The following is a 25730-nucleotide window of genomic DNA, read 5'->3' as shown; positions in this document are numbered from 1 at the left end:
GAGGGATGACTGATAGACCTGCTCTGGCTGGCGCTCCCTGATGACCTCACAGTGTTTCCTTCTGTCTGTTTGTCCTCAATCCCAGGGCTTGCATGTACGGCTTCACCAAACTGATGGTACTGTTGAGCGACCGAAAAGAAGAATTCTTCCTCACTCACTGCCTCCTTTTTGGTGCCATTATGTCAGCCACTGATCCAGGTAGTCACCCTTTATAAATAACCTTCTGCTAATAGCTCATCACTTGCAGTGGCAGCATTGATCTTGTGGTTTTTTTTGCATATGTGCTTTTATAATTTGTAAAGCAAACGTGCTTTTTTTTTTTTCTTACCACAAGTAAAAGATGAAATGTTTGGCTGTTGATCACAGTCGATATATAAAAGGCCCATCACCAGGCTCTGCCTTATACATACAAATTAGTTATAGAAATAAAATCCATATGTGTTGAGCATATTTGAGGAGCTGCATATTGCTCATTTCTGCAATTTTTTGGGGAGTTTTTATTTATTACTGCAGATTCACTGAGCAGTTAACGTATTAGATAACATGTTTCAAAAGGTCCAACCTGGTGCACACTGTTCTTTCACACCTTATTTTGTTTGGTTTTAAGTAACAAGGTGTAACATTGAGATTGACAGACGAATCTTTGTATAACAAAAACATTGACAGCTAAGGCTACTGTATATGCAGGAACAGAGCCACAACACCCACTCAGTAGCTGTAACTGCTTTAAATTCAGTGCACCTTTCTCCTAAGTGGAGTACACACAATAAAATCAGTGGTCCTCAAGAGCAGTCATGTAGAGTGTCATACAGCATCCTGTGGTAATGTCCTCATTTGGTAATGAATTATTTATACGGTAAGTGGCTGATAGGGGTGAGTGTCAGCGAGGAGCTGTAGGTTATGGTGCGGCTGTCACACTGATTGACATTATTTTTGCCACACCATGCTGCGTTCATCTCTGCCGACTCCGGCTCGCTTGTAGCTTTGATTTGAATCACACTGTGATGCACCGATGGCCGAAACACAGATATGCCTCACCTGCTTCCATCTCTGCAGCGTTGGTTTTCTGACTTTTGGAGAAGCAGCTGTCAGAATTTTCCAGTTCATTTCTCTTCCTCGTGAACTTTCAGTCACAAGGCTGAAATGGACGAACGCAACCGAAACAGGCTCAGTCTGTTACGCTGTAAGACAAAGACGTAGTGATTCTCAGAACAGTGTAGACGTGTCATCATGTCATAACCCTTGCTTGCTTGACAGCTCTCTGGTTGTGCCACTGCCACATATATGCTGTAAAGCACAAAACTTTAGTGCTCTTTATTTGAGTTTTTAAAAAATATTTATTAAACAATGGCATTGGTGAGCCATCTGACTGATCCCAAATGTATTTTTCTGCTTGGAGATGACTCCAGAGATATAGCTGCGGTTTTAAAAGTGATACAAAATACTTGATTTGATTTTTTTTTTCCTGTTTATTCTACGTTGAATAAAGTGGAGGGATAGGTAATAGCATTTGCTGCAGAGCTGAAGCAACCTCGCTTAAAGTGGATGCTGATTTTACGCTGCAACTACCACTGAGGACACTAAAGTAATGTTACTGTATTGTTTTTGTGAAATTACCATCTTAGAGGTATAGGCAAAGTATAGATTTTGAGCTTTAGATGAATCTGATATTCTTTAGAACGTCGTCTTCAAGAAAAAAAAAGTCTGTAAGTGTGGAGGGTTTTTCAAAGCAGCATTTAGGCATAACTATTACAGAAAGTCATATGAATATTTCTGTTTTCTGTTGGTATTATCCTCTTTTCAAACACACGGCTCAGCTCAGTATGACTCAACATGTCAAAAATGTGATTAGCATAGTAACCTCTAAACCTAGAGAGATTATATTTGGGTCTTATCCAGGGCCCTATTCTTCAAAACTGCAAATGTACGTTTTCACGTCTTGTCTGTGAAAATTCATACTTGGGAAAGGTAGAGTCTGTCTGCTGACTGTTCATATATCTACGTAGGTAAATTTGCAATACCTCATTGTTAACATTTCACCTTTAATGTTTCATTAGATGAGGCTTCTTCTGGGTTTTATTCATCGTTTTTTGTTGGCAGAAGAAGCAGGCCCACAGTCTTGCTTTTCCTATTTGTTCCTTTCATTTGGCATCTATTGATTTTTAAAAAAAAAAAACTTTTTAGTTCTATACAAGCCACCACAGAACCATAGCTGTGAAACCTGTTCCTCCAAGACTCAAAATAAAATGCATGGTTCAGGTCACAAAGTGGAACACCTGCTGTGCTGTATCCTCTAGCTGCAGGGATGGAGGCAGGTCAGTGAAACCCTCACTTAACTTCTGAAAGGAATGACTTCTGTTTCTGTGCTACCGTTTTGGCTTTCCTCTTTAAAAAGATATATAAATACTCTCACACACACAGAGAGAGAGAAAGAGATGAGCACCGAGAGCCTTTGGAGGAGGTGGTCTTGGTCCATTTCCAAATGAACTCCTGAGCGGTTCTTTTATGGTGTGAACGTGATCAGGCCCCGATCTGAACCATCGTTTATTTGCTTCTGTTGCTCCCAGCCCTGATACATCTGCCCAATGACCAAACTGAACATTCTCATGTAGTTTGTAGGGACGCAGTTTGGTTTGCTGAAAGAGAAATGAGAAGTAAACAAACCATAGGTATGGCTCAATATACCAGCAGCATAGCATCGTCAAACACAGAATTTTAGGCATGTTATTGCAACAGAGGAGCAGAAGTACAACATTAAGATAAACATGGAAGGCCACAATTGGTGCTCACTAAGCACACATACAGTATGTGTTTAGTCTTTATTAATATATAACAGGCTAAGTAAGACAAGTAATGTAATGCTGAATTCTGTGACCGGTGTGGTGCATAATATACAATAATTCATTGTTTGATGTCACAAACACTTTACCAGTTGCACATTTTGGTGCACTGACACTGACTTACAACAGTAATTTCCACCGTCTTGCATCACCTCTTCCTTTAATAACCCTTCGGTTTTTGGAATGGGGGGGCGGGGGGGTTTCATTCTTTCTGTATGTAGGATTTCATCCAGTCAAAAATTCAGGGCTTCCTTTGTCTTATTTTTCTTTTCATTGCCCAGACTCAGTCACATTGAAGCCATTGTTTTGTGATATATGTAGAATGTGGTTTGGAATTTTCTTGTTGAAAAAAGACAGTTCCAGCTATTGGGCAAGAAAATTGAATTTTCACACAGAAAATTGCCGTCAGTTTTAGTCTTAGTCAGTCAGAATCATTTCAATTCAGCCAGCTTGTGCCTGTTATGAACAGTCTGCATTCTGCCACTCCTCGGTTTTACCTAAGGAAATGCATTTAGCTCGAGGTGGAGAAAGAAAACCATCACAACATTGTAATGGGGGAGCTGGCACTGCAAAAGAAGTAAAACCTGAAAAAACTAGCTCACAAGTGTTCAATGAGAAAGCCAGAAAGTGTTTCCTCAGTATAACTTTTTTCTTTTTTCAAAGGGCCATGAGTATTATTTTTAAGACAATTTCTCTAAGTAAAGTGAATTTAAAAATTTTTTTTTTTTAAAGTGAAGAAAAAAGGCTAACAGAATGCAGGTTGTTAACCACGCTTGCTAGCTTGGGTACATTTACACACATATTTACACTCCACTCTTTCATCCATATGAGGTAATCCCCTAGGTCCAAAATATCAACATAGCAGTGGCTAAATGCTAACATTAGCTAACTTTGACTGGTTCACAATGAACCTTCAAAATGCAGCGTGTAGTGGCTGATGTCACAGTGGCTATATCCATACCTCATACTGTCTATTGTTAAAAGTGGTACCTCTTTAGTTTGTTGATTCAGTTGTGTTGTTTATGTTTAATGTGTTTTTGTTGAGTATTTAATTCAAATTATGAGAATTTTTGGCTCAGCTGTCCTTCAGTTCATCATGTGTAGCATCAGTATACAATTGACATCAATTGTGCCTTCACAGATGTGCAAGCTACCCATGCTATGTGTACTCATGAGCCCCTTGCCAGATGCTGAACTGTGAACTGTTAACAGATCACTTGCTTCCTATCTAGAATAACTTTTATATATTTTACATGCTATATCTGCACTACTTTAATTTACATAGAAATAAGTGACTGTTTAGCAGTGACTTTTATATCTTAAATTTCTATAGTTTTGGTTGGTTGTTTTTATATTATCAGTATAAGCATAACAAATTGATGTGCATTTTAAAGATGTAAACATCTGGGAAATACACTGAGAACCTTAGTTAACTTGTTCAGTCCAACTTGAAATGAAACCGTTATAAAGCCTCAGTTTTGGGTGTTTTTTTTTACAGAGCTGGGGAGATTATAGTAATTCCCTGTTGGCTGTTATCTCCTTCCTAATCCGTCATCTCTTTGAGTATTATATCTGCCTAATTTGGTCAAATCAGCAAGCAAATCCCATGCTTTCTGACTAAGATGGTCGCAAGCTTTGCCTCTGCTAAAACTCAGCAATGGGTAATTTGACCCAATAAAGCTCCCTTCGACCCTTTCAACTGTATTATGTCTGAAATAATTGTCTAGGCTCTCTACCTTATGGTGTTGCTGTGGAAACTGATGAACACTTGACAGCTGTAGGATGGAGTTTCCATGACAACACAGCCAACCAGCACCTTGTGAGTGTGAGTGTGTGCGGCGAGGGTGGGTGTTTTTATTTTTTTCCCTTTAGTGTTGGAGTGTGAGGAGTGCATGACATACTGTCATCGGCCAGGCATTATGGAAGCAGGGAGACGGAGCAATCCTTATTCCAGGGCCTACCCCACACTCTCCAGATAAAGGATTTCCCCCAACCAGAAAGAGCTTTAAACCTGTCAAACACCAAAGAGCCAGATCTGTCAAAACAAGTCCTGAGGCCGCTCTCTGGCCACCGCTCGTATTGTCAGTCTGGTCGTATCCTTGCTGTCCTGCCACCGCTGGTCTGTGTGTTCACAGGGCAAAACTTAGCAATCGTCCTTGGCTCTTTTTCCACATCAGAATGTTTCCATCACTAACTCAGAGTACTATTTTTGCATTTTGAAATCAACAAGTGGAATACTAATCCACCAGGAGTTGTTATTGTTTTGAATATGATAATGTCCGGCCTTCAGAATTGCACATATCCTTGCATGTGTATGTTTATGACTCCGCATTTGTGTTGTCTTTCCTCATATCTGACATTGTTTTTTGTTATGATAATTTTGTTTTCCTTGTTTGGAACCTGGCCTGACTTCTTCTCTGGCAGTTACTACTGTCCATTATTAGATGCCTGCATTTATCTGTTTATATCAGTCTGTCAGTTTGTGCACCTATCTCTGCATCTCATGTAAAACACTGTAATCTAATCTACTGTAATTGAACCAATTCTAGAGCTGATATCTTGCAGGAGATACTTGAGGTGTCTGGAAGTCTGGAGCTACTAGGCATGTCACTATCTCTTCAGTGTCAGTATTCTGCCTGTCACTCAGTGTCGACACTTAGTCGCCTGCTGAGCTGAGGATGCTGTGTGTGCATGTGCTCATTCATATGCTCAGCATCTTCTATGTGATATTTACTCTTCGTAAACTCACCGTGGAGTTCAAGTCAGCTGATGCTGTGTTGAGACGGGTTTGGCTAAATAATAAGTAAATAATCAGTTTATTAGTATTTTTCACCACCGATATGAATTTCCTCACAAATGATATGAGAAATTAGGATTCCTGCAAGCCAGATTTCATAAATCTCATAAAGAATTTTTACTAAGGCTCTTAAAAAAAATCTGTGTGTGTTATGAGCCGTTCTCTTGCTGATACAAATACAGCCACCTACAGGGTTTACATGATTTCAAGCTGTACCCCAGGAGTGAAAGAGGCATCGACTCACCGATCTACCTCAGCAGGATCTGCTCACTGATTGTATAAGTGTTGCTGCATTGTGGGAATGAGGGGAAGCAATCAGGACTAAAACGGTGGCGTGACCAGAAGGCGGGATGGCAGACATATAGGACCGTTCTTTTCCTGCTCATGATCCCTTGAGCAAATTAGAGCTGTGATGAGGATGAAAGGAAACCAACCACAACTAAATACCGATTTTCCCAAAGATATTGCCTAAATGTCTGCTTTAATGAGAGTTGTGAAGTCGTGCTTTAATAGGGTAATCAAAGGTCGCCCACTGGCGTTCAGTGGGTTGAGATATGACGACTGCAATAGTCATATTGTAGCATATAATTTACCTCATTTTCATACTTTTATAACCATTCAGGGTCACTATGGATAGCCTGGTGTTATAAATGCTGGTTCACTGAAATGGCTAAATAGAATGAAGCCATTGTCAGCAGCACCTGTCTATTCTGCTCTTACATCAAATTGCCTAAAGCCTAAAGTAAGCTGGACAGAAGGGGAGATAGAAGCTACTTATGTCAAGACATGGGAAGTCCTCAGCTATATTCAACTTAAAGTCAAGAACTCTGAGAATCTATGAGCAAAAAAAAGAGGGCCAGAGAATTAATGTGTGTCAGACTTACAATTTAGGATAATAGAAGGAAAATCCATGGTTAAAATAGAAAAATGAACCCTACATGTGCCAGATAGCAGAAGATGAAGAGGAATCCATTGGAAGTATCATTCAAAGAAACTGGCTGGCATCAACAAATACTGCCAGTCACTAGAAAAGGCCTAAGGGATAGCACAGTGGTGGTGACACATGGTGACGTCAGAACACACCTGATGCAACAGAACAGTAAAGATGCCACTAAATCCAGACAGTAGTTGTAATATGTAAGATCAACAAGCACACAGGGGAATTAAAAGTGCCTAGGATAGTGTCCAGGAGCATCTGTGCTGACTGTGGGTCAGACTTCCTCGAGCACTGATGGAACGCACCACCAGAAGTGGTTTAGAAAAAGAGATCTTATGGAATTTTAAGTTCCAGATTCACAAGCAGCTGCCAACCAAACAAGCAGACACAGTAGTAGTTGACGAGGAGCAGAAGAGGACAGCGGTAATAGATGTGGGAATCCCATGTGACAGCACTATAAGGAAGACTGAGAGGGGTTAAAGAATCAACCGAAACAAATATGAAGGGTCCAAAGTGGTACCAGTACAAACAGGAGCCATAAGTCCTGTGATAGACTGGGAGAGTAGCTCCAGCAGCTAGGCATATGTTAAAGAGCAGGAAACAAATATATACAGATGGAGAAGACAAGAGTAAAAAATAGAGAACACTGAAAGTAATGGACAACCTTCCATAATTCATCCAAGAGCATACTGACAACATATCCAATAAGTCACCAAAAAAATCCAATGAAAATGGGCACAGAATGACAGGCGTCTCTCACCTCAGTAAAGCTCAGTGGTCAGGAGTTCACTATCTAAAGAGAAAGGGAGAGTGGTGAGACAAGCCATTAAGGCGTTGCTGAATTTCCCTACAACTCACCATTTGGGAGAATGCTCATTCATGCATGCACGCTGTCATTGCATTCACCTTCATTTTCTCCCATTTATGGGAGTTTATCCCATAATTGTGGCAAATCTTTCATTTTAGTCTGACAGATGAGTCGGTACTTGTCCTCCAAAAATTTCCTTCTTTTACTTCAAGTCTTACTTATTTCATAACTACTTTAATGTAAAACCTGCCCCCCATCCTCCCCCTTTTTCCCCTTACCACAACTGCCAGTTGGAGCTATGCATTCAACATTAAACATTCAACATGCTCCAAGCTTGCATCACAAGTTATAATTCAATGCTCAACATATCCATTTAAATGCAGGAAAATCTCCACTGCAACCTGTAAGTACACTGCGCATTGGGGAATTAAGCACAGTGTACCGAAGCGTAGTAATCAGTCAACCTGTGAGCTCAAAATGAAAAAGATCTGAAGTTGTCTGGTTCCTGTTGAGATGCTCAAAAGCTCTTCAACCGGAATAAAGTTCAGGGAGGGACAGACAAGCTCAAAGCTGCCAGCAGGGTCAGTATAAACAGTATATTCAGGTAGCAGTTTTTTCTAGCAGTGAGTTAATCTTTTATTTAAAGCACCACACAATCTTATCTTTTTTCACAGCCAGCTTCCTCTGATTCCCAGTAACCTAGTTGTTATCGCTCTCTGTAGTGAAAACTGTATTAATGCCTCAAGCTAAAGAGTGTATGTCGATGTATATTCACGGTCACTGAAAATGAGTATGATATGAAACAGCAACACCTGCAGCTCTAAAAAAAAAAGGATACAAGTAATTGTAGCAGCTGGTAACTGTGAGTGGCTAAGTGTATCTGAATCATGTCAAGAAATTCAGTCTTTCATATGTCTACTCTCACTACTCCTCCCAGCAAACCAGCAATGTTGTATATTATGTCTTTTAAACACAGGAAATGTGGCCCATGAAACACACAGACACGGTTCTGGACTTTGTTTTAATTATATTGTAAGTGGATTTCAAATTTAAACATGATTTTCATGTTTGAGATTTTAAACTTTGGCATAAATGAATGTAATTTTTGTAAAACTATTTGTTTATTTGGTTTGTGCTGAAACTAATTTGCCATTGGGCCCTTTAATATTCTCTTTGTATATGCTACCCTTGGGCTGCATATTTGAAAAATACAATATTTCTTATCACTTTTACGCTGATGACATTCAAATTTATTGTCAACTGACTGATGATCTGTCAGCATCACTGCACTTCCTGTTCGATTGCCTGAGAGAGATCAAAGATTGGCTGTCAGATAATTCTCTCATTTTAAATGAGAAAAAAACTGAAGTTATGGTGTTCGACCAGCTTGTTGCCCTGCTGCTAACTCTCTCTCTGATTCTATACGTAACCTGGGTGTCTACTTGGACAGCTCCTTTAAGCTCGATAAGCAAGTGTCATCTGTATGGCTGTGAAGGTTCTCAGTCATCCAGGTCATCGTAGTCAAAGGAGCTTGCAAAGAAAGGCGTCTGGACTTCTTTAAGTTACTTGAAGACGTTTCACCTCTCATCCGAGAAGCTTCTTCAGTTCTAAGGTCAAATGGTGGAGAGTCCCAGATATAAACCTAGTGGGAGTAACCCCCCACAGAGGGACAAAAGGACCCCCTGATGATCCTCTAATCGCCTGAGCCAACACAGAAGAGCCACCGCCACAGGACAAGACTCAGCAGTCCATCTGCATCTTAAGGATAAAGGACACTCTTTCGAGGATGCCAATGTTCACATTTTGGACAGAGAGGACAGATGGTTTGAAAGAGGAGTGAAAGAAGCCATCTATGTCCACTATGAGCGACCATCTTTGAACAGAGGCGGTGGTTTACGACACCAACTCTCTGCCATCTATAATCCAGTTTTGAGTTCCCTTCCCAGACGCCTTAACGCCCACTCACATCCTGGGCCATCTGATCTCAGGAATTTGCATGATAAGGTGGGGCCAGGTTTCACAATGAACTCACCCGAAACTCTGGCTGATTGGGACCCACACCCAGTTTCACACCTTGGCTCAGGCGATTAGAGGATCATCAGGGGTCCTTTTGTCCCTCTGTGGGGGGATACTCCCACTAGGTTTAAATCTGGGACTCCCCACCATTTGACCTTAGAACTGAAGAAGCTTCTCGGATGAGAGGTGAAACGTCTTCAAGCAACTTAAAGAAGTCCGGACGCCTTTCTTTGCAAGCTCCTTTGACCAAGTGTCATCTGTAGTTAAATCTGGCTTCTTTCAATTGCGCCGGATTTCTAAAGCTAAGCATTATATACCACACAGGGACCTGGAAAAACTTATCCACACTTTTGTGACCTCCTGGTTAGACTATTGCAATTCTCTCTACTGTGGTCTCCAAGCCTTCTCTCATCGAAGGCTGCAGCTTCAGAATGCTGTGGCTCGCCTTCTTACTGGAGCCAGAAAATCTGATCCTATTACTCCAGCTCTTGTTGATCTACACCGGTTACCTATCAAATATCGCATTGAGTTTAAAATTTTGCTACTCACTTTTAAAATCCTGAATAATATTGCATCCAGTTACCTCACCGACCTCCTCAATTTGTACACTCCTTGTCGTGCATTAAGATCATCAGATCAATTACTCCTGGCCCAACCTAAGTTTAGACTGAAGACCAGAGGTGATCGTGCCTTTGCTTCAGCTGCACCCAACCTTTGGAACAGCCTCCCTGCTTCTATTCGTGCCTTGGACTCTATCCAATCCTTTTAATCAAGATTGAAAGCATTCTTATTTGACCTGGCTTTCCTGACCAGTTAATACCCTTTTTAAACTTTATATTAAATTTATTGTTTTATTATTAATTTTACTGCTGTTTTTATCTTCTTAGTAGATATTTTGTATTCACGATCTGACCTTCCTTCTTTCTGTATTGGGGTTTGATACCAATTTTATTTAACTCTTCTGGTCTATTGGTGCCTCCATTCTGTCTGTGCTAGTGCCTGATCTGTACCCTGTTATTGACTTGAATGTTCTTTCTCCCCTAATAACTGTGAAGCACTTTGGTCTGCCTTCAGGTTTTTAAACGTGCTATATAAATAAAACTGTATTGTATTGTATCATCCATTGTTCATTTAACAAACACTAAGTCAACATGTAGAATCAGATTATTAAACTATGCCTGATGACTCAGTAGTTTAAAGAACCAACTTTACAAGCAATAACTTAAATACTGGTTATTGCTGTGCTTGAGAGTTGGTAGAGTATGGTGTTGATGCCGATGTGTTGTGTTTTGTTGTCAACAAACGTGGGACTGTACAACAGCAGTCCCCAATGCCCGGGCCACGGACCGGTTCTGGTCTGTGAGTCGTTTGGTACCAGGCCGTGAGAGTTGAGGCTCGGGTATGAAATTTATGGTTTTCAGGGTTTTTATCGTTAACTCTGTTTCCCTGGGTGTTTTTTTCCCCCCGTGTTGTAGTTGTGAGCCTTATTTTGAAAGAAATATTTACAAGTTACCATAGCAACCAGAGAGCATTAAGGGGCAGAGAGGAGGATGTTACTCTCAATGTTGTTGGTGCATTTCAGGAGGACGCTGCTAATAAAGTTACACAATTACACAGTGAAAAAATACCACTGTTTTCGTCTTGGTGGTATCATTTTATTGTTTTGTCTTTATCTAAGACACCTTAAAGGCCGGTCCATGAAAATGTTGTCTGATATTAAACCGGTCCGTGGCGCAGAAAAGGTTGGTGACCACTGTTGTACAATATGTCTTTACTTTGGTCTCAGCTGTCCAAAGGTTATCGTTGCAGATGTTTTGTGGTTTGTCCAGATGCAACTTTGCAAACGTAAGCCGTGCTGTCACATTACAAGCCTTCCAAACACGCCATGCTTCATGTTTCAGTTCAATATTTTTCTACTTGTACTGCCATAAACTTTAAGTCCTGGGAAGACCAGATTATATTTGTTATGTTCAGTTACATAAAACCTTAGAATTGAAAGACAGTCTACATTTTCCCATAACTGTAATGTATAGGTGATTGATCCAGTGACACAATATAGGCCAAAAACTATGATAAAATTATAATAATTAAATAATTTACTTTTTCTTTTTGTAAAACAATATGCATTGTGTCCATGATGTAGCATTAGAGAACACCAAGTAACTGTATGTCATGTTGATTTAGACCATTACTATATGCAGATTGCCCATTTCAATGTAATGTAAAAGCAATGCTTGTCATGTTTGAGACTATTAAACAGAATAGGAAGTTTAAGGCAGATTGAAGTATTTATATTGGAGATACAACAACTTTATAATTTGTAGCAAAACATCCAAACTCATCATTGGACCATGAAAATGACACACTATTCGGTTACAACTCAAAAGGCTTAACCTTTATCATCACAGGATACATCGTAAAAACTGATAATTTCATTCTTGGTGGGCAGCTGGGTAGAGTAGAGTCTATGGAAAGGGGGAAACTAAAAATGGTAGGCTTCCTATTGGGTTTACGCATGTATCTAAGAATCTGTTTTTATTTCATTGAATATTAAAAGTGGCTGCATAATTTCATGCATGTAGATAAGAAATATCGCATGTTGGTTACTTACACTTTAAAGGGTCTTTCTCTTGCTAAGGCCCACTCACATAATGTAAAGTTTCATGAGTTTTCAAACATGTGTAGCACTCCAAAAGCCTCACATCACTCAATGCTTGGATCCTAAAAAACAAAGAAATGTAACGTTCCACTTATGTTAAACTTTGCATTTTTCTTTCATACTCCAATTTCCAGTTGTTACAGTGGGGAAAAAAGATTATGATGAGCATTGCGCTTAATTTGTTCATGTATCATTAACAAACATAGATATTATCTTTCCCAAGTCATTGTGTAATTTCTACATCCTGTTTAGCTTGAACAAATCTTTGCTTAGTTTGCCCAGTTGTCAAAATCTTTATCCCGCTGCTGTCGTCATACTGTAGTTTTTTGTCAGCTTACTTATTAATTCTTGTACTTTCTCTTCTTTGTAATAGCACAGGAGATACTGGAGGACACTTCTGCTGTGTAATTAACTGAGTAGTTTTTCTTTTTCTCTTCAAGTTGCTCTACTTCCTGCGGCCATTAATAGCAACACTTCTCCTGTTTTGTTTTTCTTTCTTTTTTAAAGTCTCAGTCCTTGGCCTTTTATCAGATCTGCGTGTGGACTTGGATCTGCACATGCTGCTGTTTGGCGAGAGTGTCCTAAATGATGCCGTTGCCATCGTCCTGACACAGTGAGTATTTTGCTTTAGTATTTCTCCAAGCCCTGAGAATGCAATCTATTTCAAGGTTTAATTGCGTGGGTGCTCAGACTTCTCCAAATGGCATTATGGGGGCGGATGTGGAGGAAGGAAGCCTGAGTGGGTGCTGCCAGCTTTAAGGAAAACAGCAACAATCCCTTAAATACTATGCAGCGAACTGCATAAGTGAGTTGCCCCAAGCACTATCAGCATCTCATTTAGGTCCTTAATGCCAGAGTAAAGAGACAGTCCCATGCTGCGAACTTGGTTATCATAGCTAATGTTGACTTTGGAAGAATACAACACAAAATTCTTGGAAACTCAGAGCAGCCAGGATGCAGTCATGCATTCTCCATGCATTTCATTTGCTTAATTCTTTCCCCTTTTCTCCAGCTTTTTACAAAACTATGCATGCTTCTGTCCTCGCACATTGCTGTCATTGTCTGCTCTGTTTACACAATGCTAGTGAGCAGAGCTAGTCGTGTAGATGTGAAAGCAGATGGCAAGCCGGAGACAGAGAGGGGCGAAAACTCACATCTCCACAGTCACAGACAAGCAGGCAGACACACAAATAAAGCAGGAGGAGAGATAACATCTGTGCTTATTATCTTTAAAAAGACTGATGCAAATATATAGAACCTGACATTCTGACATCTCGCTTTCCAATTGAATAAATATGCTTGCCAATTCCTAGAAGGGGAGCGCAAATTGTTGCATTGTGTACATTGTACGGTGGAGGAGGGAGCCTGCAATTCTTCCCAGACAAAGAGTCAGATAGTGTTCTGTTTGTTCTTAGAGTGGCGTGACCAGCCTACATGCCATCTCCTTTCACTCGACTTGGTCACTCGCCTGCCGGTCGCCCTGGCCCCATGCACAAAGCTGGCCCTTATTAGTGAGCCAGGCAGGGTCCTGGCACTAGAATTTTAACAAGCTCCCAGAGCAGCTCAACCTTACGCTGATGTGCCATCTCACAGTCGCAAAACGTCCTGCTCCAGCAGCCCTGACCCAGCCACCATTCAGCCAGGTCCTGCTTTAACATCTTGGGATCTCAACTGGGATAACAGCCCAAACCATCTGAAGTTACAGTCTCCAGAAGGTCACTCTGATCACTGACTAGTGGGCAAATGCACCACAGGAGTCTTTCTTTTCAGGGAGGAGAGGGGGGTAATAGATTTCCCCTTTTCAGCATGCTGAGCTCATTACCATAGCTTGACTGATTCTTCCCCTCCCGCTATAGAGATTAGGGCCTGTTGTGATGTGTGCTTGCTCATTCCAGCCTGATGGTACTGAAATTGCAGAAACAAAACTATTTTAATGTTAGTAGGAGTATAAGACATCTTATACTTACAGTATATATGAGTGGCTACCAGATGCTGTGTGCGGTGTGTTTGTTTCTTTACTGTGAGCAGTAGCTCTGGGTCCCATTAAATGCAGGGAAACAAAACAAGTGCCACTTTGCTACCGTTTTTGCTGATTCCATAGTTTGTGTTTCATTTAAAACAATCTAAGTCCACGGGGGAGTACATGGGAGGGTCTTTGCCGGCTAAAGAGACTGTGTCATTCCACAAAGGCAGACTGGTTCATCAGCCACTCTCTTGGTCGCTTGTCTGGGCTTGCATTACCACAGGCACCCCCTCCATCCCACCACACACAGACATGCACACAATTTCTTCCTCCCTCTGTCCTCCCTGTGAGGCCTCTTTTGCACTCAATGACTTCCATATGGAGGCCTCCCTTCCTCTCACAAAGTAAATATTTATAGCAGTGTGAATAATGCTGCCATCTTTTTTTTTTTTTTTTTTTTTTTACTTGTTTCTTACTAACTACACTGAGATGTCTCTGAAACAAAGAAAAAATCCTAATATATTTTTTTTCTTTTTCGGGAAAAGATGGAAGTTCTAAGGGAAACCATGTAATCTAAAAAAGGAATGACTCCAGTAAATAGCACTTAGCTCAGCATAATAAGAATGTAAATTTATGCTCATTGTTTTCCACTAAGAACCCAGTTGGTCATATTTCTGATGACTGTTCTTATTGCAGAGTCATAAACGTTTTTTTTTTTTTTTTTTAATTTGTATTCTCAGCATCTGTAGCAATCAAAGTGTCTCTGTTGTAATTATGCCTCTGGCTTGTTTTTGTTCCATAACGGCTCTGTTTGCATTTGCTTCATGTTTCTCCTAGTGCCATCACCACCTACACCCAGATGAATGCAGGACTCATCTTCAACCCCACTGCCTTTCTCCACGCCTTTGTTTTTTTTCTCATAGTGCTCATTGGCTCCTTCCTCTTAGGTCTCATTTTCACAGTAATAACAGCCCTCATATCCTTTTCATCCCGTCCCATCTCTGCCTCTACACCCCAGACTCAATTATCACCTCAGCATCCGCCGCAGTATATCCTGTTCCTCAACACTATAATTGCTTCTCTAACAAACCCCTACTGTACCACTTTTACCAACAAAAGCGATGCAGCTAAAGTCTAAAGTGCTCCTGCGACATTAATGGCTGCAGAGAGGTCGTCAATCAAGCCAATAGCCTATGATGAAGTTTCGACTTGCGCCGTCGTCCGGCGTTTCTCTCTGATCTTCAAGTAATTAGACTTTAGGATGAAAAATGGGAATGTGTCATGAGGGGTTTGGGCCAGGACTCAGCTCTTATTTACAGTGACTAATCTCTGGGTGTAGGCAAACCACAAAGTGAGCATTTATTAGATTTTGCTGATGCTAACCATAGCAGCATCCTGCTCTTGTGTCTGCTATTTGTTAAAGAAATTCACCTTGATGTGTAGTTGCTCATTTATCTTTTAATTAATAACCACACCTGTCCTTATTAATTACAAAAACAATCAGGCTTAAGAAGGTGTATTTTTATTATTGCATGCCCGAGGAGTATTTTAAGCGCAGCCTATTAAATACCCTTCAGGCCTAACTTTGTAATATTTCCAGTAGCCAAACTTACCCTTCGTTTCTTTCTATGTGGCTGTCAGAAATATGAAAATTCTAGTGCCTACTGTTTTGCCCAGAACACCGTGTAAAATATTGCTCTATGGTTTGCACCCAAGCTTTGCCGGAGGGGATGTGGGACAGTGGAGCTCACTGCCCGCGTTTACTCTGTATGGGCGATCCCCTGGCTTGTTGAGCACTATTTGCAGTTGCTTTATTTTTGCAGGCAGCGTACCACAGTTTCTCCAGACTGTAGCACTGGAATGCACTTGTGCAACAGTGGGAAATTTGTCCTGCATTTGCAATATGAACCCTGGCCTGATGCAAAGTGTTAAATACTTCATGATTATCTTATGTATCTTTAACTTTCATTTCACCTCACCAAATTCACTCGGCTGCATGAAAATCCCCTCCTGGAAACGTCAGTCTTCTTCTTGCTGTCCTGGAGCAGCTACCTCTCGGCTGAAGCCTGCGGGCTATCAGGTGAACACTGTGTGACTTATGTTGTTTGTGTGTCTGTGGCCATGTCAGTGCTCTGGGTAGCTGCCCTTCTCCCCTCAGGCGTCTCTTCTCAACTGCTCCCGCTGGCTCGCATACTGCTCTACAGTATCAGTGACACCCAGCATCTGTTTGACTGGCTTCAAGGCATTTTCTGTTTCCACTCACACTCCAAAAACCTGGAAATAATGTGCGCACATACTGCTGTCCAGTCATGACCATCTGCACAATTCCCTGCTTGCATACAAGATTCAGTTTTTTGGGTTTTTTTGTCAATCAACCAACACTCCCTGTACAGTCAGTGATCTCTCAGTCAGATGCACTCTTTAACCAACAAAGTGTTTTGCATTGTTCCAAGAATCTTCTCATCACAGACAACTGGAAGTACCAGTCCTATTCTTCTTACTTTAAAATAGCTGCTTCTCCCTGAGAACGCTTGTAGTTTTAGTTTGGAGATGACACCACTTACAGGTCCTTACCCAGAGTGGCTGCTCTTTAAGAAAGTCAAAGTAATGACGTATCTTTGCAAGCTCATGTTTGGAAAAGACCATTTCTCGACTCTGCTGCCTAGAATTGTCTTCTGTTTCTTTACTGATGTGGTGTAATGTTGTTTTGAAATATAAGTCGAGTATACATTAGCGCACATTAGTATTAATGCTCTCTCTTCCTTGGCACTGCTCCCTGTGGCCTGTGGAGGCAGAGAAGATGGTTTTAATGAAAAAGCTTGACCTTTGTCCATTAAATTCCAGATGCCCTGTTTATAAAGCGCATTTTAAATACTGCCCAGTGTGGGAGTCGCACCACAGAAAAACCTCAGTCGGTAATTCTCAGAGCCTCTAGTTTTCTAGTGGAAGTATATTTCTACATGCATTTCCTGGGCTGGTTTTAATACTTTGTTTTGACCTGAAACCTTTACTGTTATAAAATCTAGTTTAATGCTGATATTGTTGTCTAGGTAGTGAAAATTACTGTTTCGGTGATGAATGGTACCCTATACCCTATACAGCATTAACGGTAAAGGCGTTTAATGGTCGCTTTGAGATGAGGCAGCACATCATACCAAAGAATGCAATGACTGATGCGAGTCCTCCCTGGTGTCCTTTGGTAATCGAGGCTCTTTCTGTCTCTGTTAATTGCTAGAGTTTAGTGAGGGTGTGTCTAATGACCCTCAGCCTTGCAGGGAGCCCTGCTGTCATTAATCTTATGCCCCTCACAACTGCTCATTATGAGAAGCATCTAATCTGTTGCAAAGTGCTCTGTGTGGAAAAGACTTAGAAAGAGACTTAATGCAGCAGACAGGTGATGTGTTATCTCTGTCAGTGTTATGTAAACCAAGGACGATGTTGTTGCCCCCAACCAAATGGAACCAAAATGAGATCTGCCACGATGGCGTGCTCCATTAGATGGCGTTGCACAATGCTAAGAGGTATATTTTGACCAAGCATTACTGGAACTAGCATAGTGCAGGTCCATGTCAGCATCCCGATGTAAAGGCGGATGGTGAAGAGAGACTAATGGACTGGCTTAATTTAGCAGTCTGAACCACAGCTGCTATTTTGTCTCTGCTGCCATATTTATTACAGCCAACCCTGTCTTCTACCTATTGCTATACCCATCGCAGCAGTTTCACATTTTTCCACCTTCTGTTATTCGCTCAATGCGAAGGAAGCTAAAATGTGAAATCGAATTTCTGCAATGAACCAAGCGTGTCCTGCGAGGCAGCAGCCCACCTTTCATGCTTTGTGCTTCAAACTCTAGCTCTCTGGTCCAACCAGCCTCCCCTGTGAGCCTAATCACTCTCTCCACCCTCTGTCTTAGGAGCAGAGGCTGCTGTCTGTACGTCTTTCCCTTTTGTACTTTGCTTGTCGTGCATTTGTTTTTTGTTAGTATCTCCTCCCACGCAACTGACATTGTGATTGTGATTATATCACTTTTAAAACTTTTTTTTTAATCGTTTCCAGAGCCTCATGTATCTGGACAAGTAAATGTTTTTATCAGATATATAAATATGCTTGAGTTGGTTTGGGTAGCACATTTTTATTGGAACCAGGAGAGTGGGTGGATGCAAGGTTGGGCTGGTCTGATCCGGTTAATTTTTATATGAGTGGCTGCACACAGGAGGGCTTAATTTTTGGATGTTATAAACCAGTGCTTACATGAATTACTCTAACAGTGCTTTTATTTAATTTATCTTTGTCCTCATCTCCCCACTTTTTTCTGAATGTCGGCATCTCTGGCTTGTTAACAAAAAAACATGGATTGAACCATGGAGACAAAAGCTCTTTTCAGAAATGATCCTCCTGTGATGGTAGAACCTCCTACACCATATTCTCAGCGTGACAAGTCTCAAGCCTCTGTGTGTTAAGCAGCTCCCAAACATACAGATTCTCTCATCCTGATTACTAATATATGCACATATAAGTGGTTTTGCATACTTTCAGCTGATCAGATCCGGCGCATTATCAACTCCCTGCTGTTGACAGGATTCTCATCTATGAGCTTTGTCCACAAAATGTAAATGTTCACATTTAGAAGATGCTGTGGATGTTTGGGGGGGTGGTGGTGGTGGGGGGGGGGGGGGGCTATATCATTTTTGAATTTTCATTCATTTCAGAAGTATTGTTTATCTTTCAGGTATTGTGGCAGTGATGTTTTGCGGCTTGAGTCAGGCAAGGTACACAGTTCTCAACTTGTCCTCTGAGGGCAGGGCAAGGATCAAGCAGGTGGGTTAACGGAGCGCAACTGAAACTTGTTTTCCTTTTGTTTGACAGTCATTTTTAGTCTTCTCGTTTGTGTAGAATGACTCTTGTCGCCAGCATTTGCAGTTCGCGCTCATTAATTGCCATTAGTGCTCAGTTGTCCAGCGGGCGTCCGTGTGGGACATCAGTCTCCAGCTATCTACTTAAAAGGCTGAGCACAGATGGAGGCTAGCACACTGTCACACTTTGCCAGCAAGCTTCATAGAGGAGCAAAACAAATCAGAAGTACACACATATACTTATTTGTGCATTTATTATTCATTATCAGCACCATAGTGCAGCTAACTGTTTATCACAGACACTCCTAAAAGGCAGCACAGTTGAAGCCTCTGCCTATAAAGTGGACTGGCTATGCAGGAGAGCATGTTCACTTGGCAGAATGCCTCTATCTGTATTTTTTAGGGTTTATACATGCAGCTTATGGTAAAATGTGATTGAGTGTATACAGGCAGTAGTTGAATAGCTAGTGGGACCGATACTTTTCTTTCTATGATCCCCAAAAAGTGCACTTATTCAGCTGGATATCTTTTTTTTTTAACCAGAGCTCTAAATCATATAAGAAATAAAAAATATGGTTAATGAAATTGTATCATCTCTTTAATGCCATTGCATGAACAGTATATGACACCAAAGTTCCTCAGCTTGGCTTAGAACATGACAAGCTGGAGCCTGAGTCGATGAGTTGTAATAATCTTCTAATAAAAAGCAGAGTTCATTAGCATATGACTTTTTGGGTCCCTAAAGATGTGCTGTTTTATCCCCAGTACGCTTCAAATGAAATTATTTCACACAAAGATGATGACAAGAACATGTCTGCTGTTACAGGAAACCACATTATGCCCTCGAGCTGTAGATGTTTGCAGCTGCCGCCTCAAAGGGAATAACATAAACACTGGATTTGTCGTGTTTGTACAGATCTAATGCTATTTATCCATTCCTCTACTTCACTTTCAGCCATCTTTCGGCACACAAAGTTGTTTTTTCAGAGGATGTCACTCATTGTGTACTCAGTGCTCGGCTGATTCTGACCCCTACCTTAACCTTAATATGGCCTAACCATAAACACTCACTTGTGCCCTGCTTGTTTGGCCCATTTGTCCTCAAGGGGAGGCAGATACCCAGAATGAAACTCTGTAAATAGATTTATGTGTTTCTAACAGCAAGCATACACACATCTCTCTCATGATCCTCTCAATTCCTTTTATAATTTGCAGCTCTTTGAAGTCTTCAACTTCCTCGGGGAGATTTCCATCTTCGGCTACATGGGATATATATTGTTGAAGTTCACTTGCCATAAATTTGAACCATACTTCATTTCTGGGGCACTTGTATCCTTTTCTGCTGTATGACAGAGGACTTTACCCCCTGTTGTGCAGCTTCTGAATTCCACTCCCATCTCAGGAATAGGACTCAGTTCTGTCTCCTATTAGTTTAATGACAAGTCATTTAGTAGATCATACTGGTTATCCTGTTGTATTTCTTGCTACCTCATTGCAATACTGTTACTTCCCCAGTCCTTGGGGAGAGAGGGAGGGGCGGTGATCTTGAGAGCTCTGCAAATGTCATCCAGCTGGTTTCCGGCAGTCAAGATCTCTACAGATTCTTATTGTTACTGATGTTTTTGTTTGGTTTTTCTTTAGCAACGCTGTAATTAAACTGTTTAAATCTTTTTGCTGTTTAAAATAATCTTACCGTTCTTTCATTTAGCGGATTGAAGATGACGCTGTTTTAGCTTTTTCTGCATCTTTAACACGATGTAAAGATTTACGCTTTCTGTTCTGTCTTTTGCACAAAAATGAGAAAATATTGATTGGTTGCATTTCAAATATGAATCATATTGTGAATGTGAATAACGAAGCACAAAATTAATCAGCAAAAATATTCCAGCTATCGTAGAGCAAGCAGCCCCACCCCGGACAAGTTTTAGGGCTAACAACCATTCACACCTACAGCCAGTTTAGAATCACCAATTAACATGAATGTGTTTGGACTGTGGGAAGGAGAATATGCAAACTCTACACAAACGAGCCCTAAGCTGCCTGGCTGATTTGAATCTTCTTGGTGTAAGACATCAGTGCTAACTATCACACCACCGTGCCGCCTCACGTTTATCTTATAGCAACGAAAATGAGAGAATTTGCCATTTTTCTTACTTTTCTGTCACTTTACAGTGTTTAAAATTAGACCAAAAAGCTGTTACATTAATCAGCTAGTCTTGACATCTAGATGTTTATGCTGTTTAGCAGAAAAAAATCACAGTTGATATCAAAAATAAATGCCAGGTTTTGAAAAAAATATGCTCGGAGACATCCAACGATCATAGCTTCTATCTAGATTTAATATTTTGCATATAGTGTCAAATATGATACAGGAAGAAATCCATCACAGGCAGGAGATGCATATGTTTCTCCCCTGGCAGCAGCCTCTGTAGACCAGAGTACAATGGCGATAGAACTCGAGTCATCTTATCAAAAAACGATCTGCTCTTTAATGATAAATAGAAAAATCTTACTATCATAACAGATGTCTCGTGTTCAGAAGCTTTATTGTATCCGTCAGCTTTGCTTTCTGAGAGAAATGATTGGGCAGTGATGGACTGATGGCTGCTTGCTGTACAATTGTCCTTTCCTGAGAGCTGGCACGACCATAGTGTATGCTGGAGGAGCGACTCTAGTGGCTGCACTCCAAGGAGCTGTTCTTTCACAGTCCAGTGCCCAGATGGCCAGCAATTATTATTACAATCCATCTTCTACCATAGGGTCAAAGGGGCCGTAGAAATAGTTGACTGAGCAGATTCTTTATTCCAGTACTCTTATGTCCAGCAAAAAAAGAAAGAAAGAAAAGAAACAAATGATTTGAGCATTGGGTCTGATTTCTTTAAAATGTGTTTTTGGCAATCCGCCTTCATTAGATGGAAGTCAGGAAATGTGGGGAACAAGTGCACAGGAATTTAATCGGAGTTTTAAAAAGCTCCGGCTAGCTATCTACATATACAGGAAGATCAACCGGATGGACAAACATGAATAAGTGGATGTCGGTTTCCAGTTTTACGGCTCTAAAAGTGTCTATGAAAAAGAAATAACCCCAGTGATTCCACCCTGTTAATCGCTCTTTGGTTATGCTGTAGATTTTAATCGCTGTAGCTTGCAGCCTTTGCCAGTGACAATAGAGATGGGCTTTATTGGAAATGAGGCTGAGATGAAAGTGCTTAATTACCTCCATTCGAATAGCTCAGAGGCCTTTGATAAAGAAAAATGACTGCTTTTGGGAGCAGGATATTGCTTTTGAAAATCCATAGGGTGCGTGAGATGTAATATTGACTGCAGGGTGCGAGGGAGTACTGTTTTAGTAATAGCCCTGTCAGGCCGAGGTGTCCTGCCTAAAATATTGGTCCCTTTATTTATACCGTTATATTTAGACTTACTAAGGATAAACTCAAATCCCTTCTCTTTCTGATACCAAAGAAGGGTTACCTGTCTGCACAGATTAGTTTTCATGCAACAAATTTCAAAGAGGATCTTTTTTTTTCTTTTTTAAGAGCAAAGAGCTTTCCAAACCCTCTTCACTTTGGTTCACTCAGCTTACCCTTAACTTACGTCAGACTATCAAAAAGGGGAAAAAAAACCTATGAGAGGATCTGAGGCTGTATTTCTAACTTCTTCTAAAAGCATGACCGATGACGTGACGTGTATCCTGGATGGCAGCTATCTCCCTGGTAATTGTACAGATATCATCTTGATAACTTCTGCCCAGGACACTTAGCATTCAGTCTCATCCTACGTGAGACATCAAAGTGTGTGTGGAGGGCAGAGACAGCTGGCGCAGCCTGATTGGCTTCATGCCTTGGCATGGTGCCACGTTGCCGTGTTTTCATCCCAAACGGAAAATATCCAGAGATTTTTTTTCTTCGCGTGTTTGCGCACATGCGTAATATTTAGTGTTATTCACAGGTGGACGTCTATAGCCTGACCTCACAGTGTTGCATTTATTTATTTCTGGATGCAGAAAATTGAGCAAAAAATGTGATTACTTATCAATGATATCCAGTTAACCAGTGTGATTTACGGCACTTTTTTATTCCCCGGCAGATTTTCGACAGTATAAGACCGAATGATCAACTTTCCGTGAAACCTGCAAGTCTCATAAATGTTCTCCTTAATCTGCATTCAATGCATACAGCTGTCCGTCTTTATTTCAAGAGCATTCAACATCTACCCCTTATCTTTCCTGCTGAACCTGGGTCGCACAAACAAGATACCTTGCAAGTTCCAGCACTTCATGATGTTTGCAGGTACACTTTTCATTCTAGTTGTTGTTTTTGCTACGAGAGAAGGGGGGGACAAGAAGAAAACTTTCACCCTGATTTATCCCATGAAAGCTCTAATTATTCCACTCTCCTCTTCGCCTGCAGCTAATGGCATGAGTAGAGATGCTGAGAAAATGTGTCCTCTGTGGAACAAGTGCGAGCTGGTGTGCGCATTAAGTCAGTTAAGGCGAACACAAAGACCAGCACCTACCTCGGGGTTTAGAATAATTCACCTTGTTGGAGGAAGAATTTTTGCATTAATCAATACTGTCTGAATTTGAGATTTATGTTTTTTAAAGAAGCTTTTTATCTATTTGTTACCTGTGAGTGGAAGCATATATAGAAGTCTTAGTCTTACTTATCTGAGGTATCTGAGACTAGCGGTTGGCACCCTGAGTGATTTGATGATGCAGGGGAAGGGAACCTTTGATGTGGGGTAGCGCCACAGCAGCATGTTTCTCTGCTTGTCTGACCCACTTTACGTCTTACGTAAGGTTTCTTTATAAAAAGCTCTTGTTTTGCTGTTTTTCAAAACTCCCCCACCGTCGCCGCTATCACCTCCCTCATCTTTCTTTTTTTTCTCGTGGCAGAAAAGGATTTGCTCTGGGAATTGTTTTGGCTTTAAGCATTATGTCACCACTGTACAGAAATCTTGGAGTTTGTTTCAGGGCTATTTGCTGGTCAGCAAGTGGTCAATGATAGTGACTGTCAGGGTGTTATGTGTTACCCATTGACAGAGTTATTAACTGGCTCAGTTTCTGTGTAATTGGTTGGTAGATGGTTATTTGGTGGTTTAATGGAAGGCATTAATCCAGCTGTTTGCTCAGAAATGTCTTCTCTTGCCTCAGGTTTGAGGGGGGCTGTGGCTTTTAGACTGGCTGTAAAAGTCACAGCTAAAGAAGTGAGTCACACCATCTTCACCACCACCCTGCTGATGATTGTCTTCACCATCTGGGTACTTGGTACGGCTGCTGATCCCATGCTGCGGCGTCTGGACATCAGGTTGGTTCAAACACCTTGTCGAGTGATACAGATAGTGGGATGCGCGAAAGACCTGTCGTCCTGTCTCTCCATCTGCCCATCTGTGTCTTCTTCATTTGTTCTGCCAGTGCCCACAAATTTACTTAATTAGACTCTCACATGTATTCTCTCTCAAAATACAACAGCTCTTTGTAAAAGGAGCACATTTGAATTCTGAAGCCCCCTCCTCTTCTTCCTCACCATCCACACACAGCCTTTGTGCAAACGTGCCCTCCATTAGTGACTGGCACAGCTGGAGTGCACAGGTGCTCCACACAGATAATAGTAAAATATGTGCTCATATATATATATATATATATATATATATATATATATATATATATATATATATATATATATGGGCGCGCATATCGAAAGATTTAAAGTCTGTATACTGCGATCAAGGCCAGTGGGTGGTAATGATTAAAGAGCACAGAAGAGGCGTAAAGGATGCAAGGCGGTAATTAGATACTTATATTGTTAAAGGGTAATCTATGGCCCAGATCACAGTGGTATAATTGACTCCCACAGTCTGTGAAAGAAGTCTGTGCGGTGTACATGGTTTCAGCTTGATGCAACTCTAAGAAAGATATCCTTACAAATCAACTAAAAGCAAAGTGTTCGGTATAATAATAGGAAGTACATAATAGTGAACACGGCCTGATTTTCAAGGATAAATGACACTTCAATAAAAATTAATAAAATGATGAATATGGACAAATTTTGTTAAGTGGAAAAGATAAACCATAAACAAATGTTGATCAAGGGCAAAAAAACAACAAAAAACAAAACAGTAAAAGAATATACAGTAAGTAAAGAAGAGCTAAATGTGTGCCTGAGGATCTTAGGATGAGATCTGGCTTGTAGGATTGCGTCAGTCCAGCTGTACAGTAGGTCCAAAAGCTCCTTTGATGGGAAATTGAAACACACAGCAGCACAATTTGTGATGAGAAGCAAAACCTGGAGCTAACCTGCTGCTAATGAATTGCAGATTGGCTTTTGTAATTGAATCTAGTTGTTCATTTGAGCTTTTATAGTCAAATAAGCTTCATTTAATTGTAATTCTACAGTTTATGAACCAGAGAAAGAGCCAGTATCCGTGTGAGATCTCCCCGGGTGCTGGATTTGTATCCACAAACCCTCCTCTTTTGTGTGGTACAAGCTGAACTGCTTTGCGAACGTTTTAAGGCATTTGGCTGTCCACTAATCAAGCAGTTCAGTCCTCAGCCACTCCGCATACTGAAGTGTCCTTGAGCGAGACACTGAGTTGCAACCAAAGGACGGCCAGTGCCATGGAGAGCAGATTTGCCAACATTTGTGGGACGAGAAACATTTTGTAAAGCTTTTTGTACAGCTAAAGTAAAAAAAACAAAACATATACAAAAATCAGACACTCTATTAGGTACACTTGCTCAGTTAACTGATAATACAAATATCTAATTGGCCAATAACGTGGCAGCAACTCATTTACACATGTAGATATGGTCAAGACAACCTACTGAATTCATCATGGAGCATCGCAATGTTTCA

At 40.9% G+C, this 25730-nt stretch overlaps 1 protein-coding gene across 1 annotated transcript in view; it reads left to right on the top strand.

Moving 5' to 3' along the window:
• Positions 1–25730, top strand: part of LOC308385708 (sodium/hydrogen exchanger 9-like) — a 62816-nt gene that overhangs the window by 7269 nt on the left and 29817 nt on the right. Inside the window, exons 5-12 of the mRNA XM_080864823.1 lie at positions 86–198; positions 12565–12670; positions 14858–14996; positions 15995–16100; positions 18750–18838; positions 20089–20202; positions 23054–23165; positions 24029–24182. Of these exons, the coding sequence (XP_080720949.1) occupies positions 86–198; positions 12565–12670; positions 14858–14996; positions 15995–16100; positions 18750–18838; positions 20089–20202; positions 23054–23165; positions 24029–24182 (933 nt within the window). The remainder of the gene's footprint in view (positions 1–85; positions 199–12564; positions 12671–14857; positions 14997–15994; positions 16101–18749; positions 18839–20088; positions 20203–23053; positions 23166–24028; positions 24183–25730) is intronic.

This window comes from Rhamphochromis sp. 'chilingali' (assembly GCF_963969265.1).
Source record: "Rhamphochromis sp. 'chilingali' genome assembly, chromosome: 18".
Lineage (NCBI taxonomy): Eukaryota > Metazoa > Chordata > Actinopteri > Cichliformes > Cichlidae > Rhamphochromis > Rhamphochromis sp. 'chilingali'.
The sequence above is the reverse complement of the archived record's forward strand: the minus strand, read 5'-3'. Positions and strand labels throughout refer to the sequence as shown.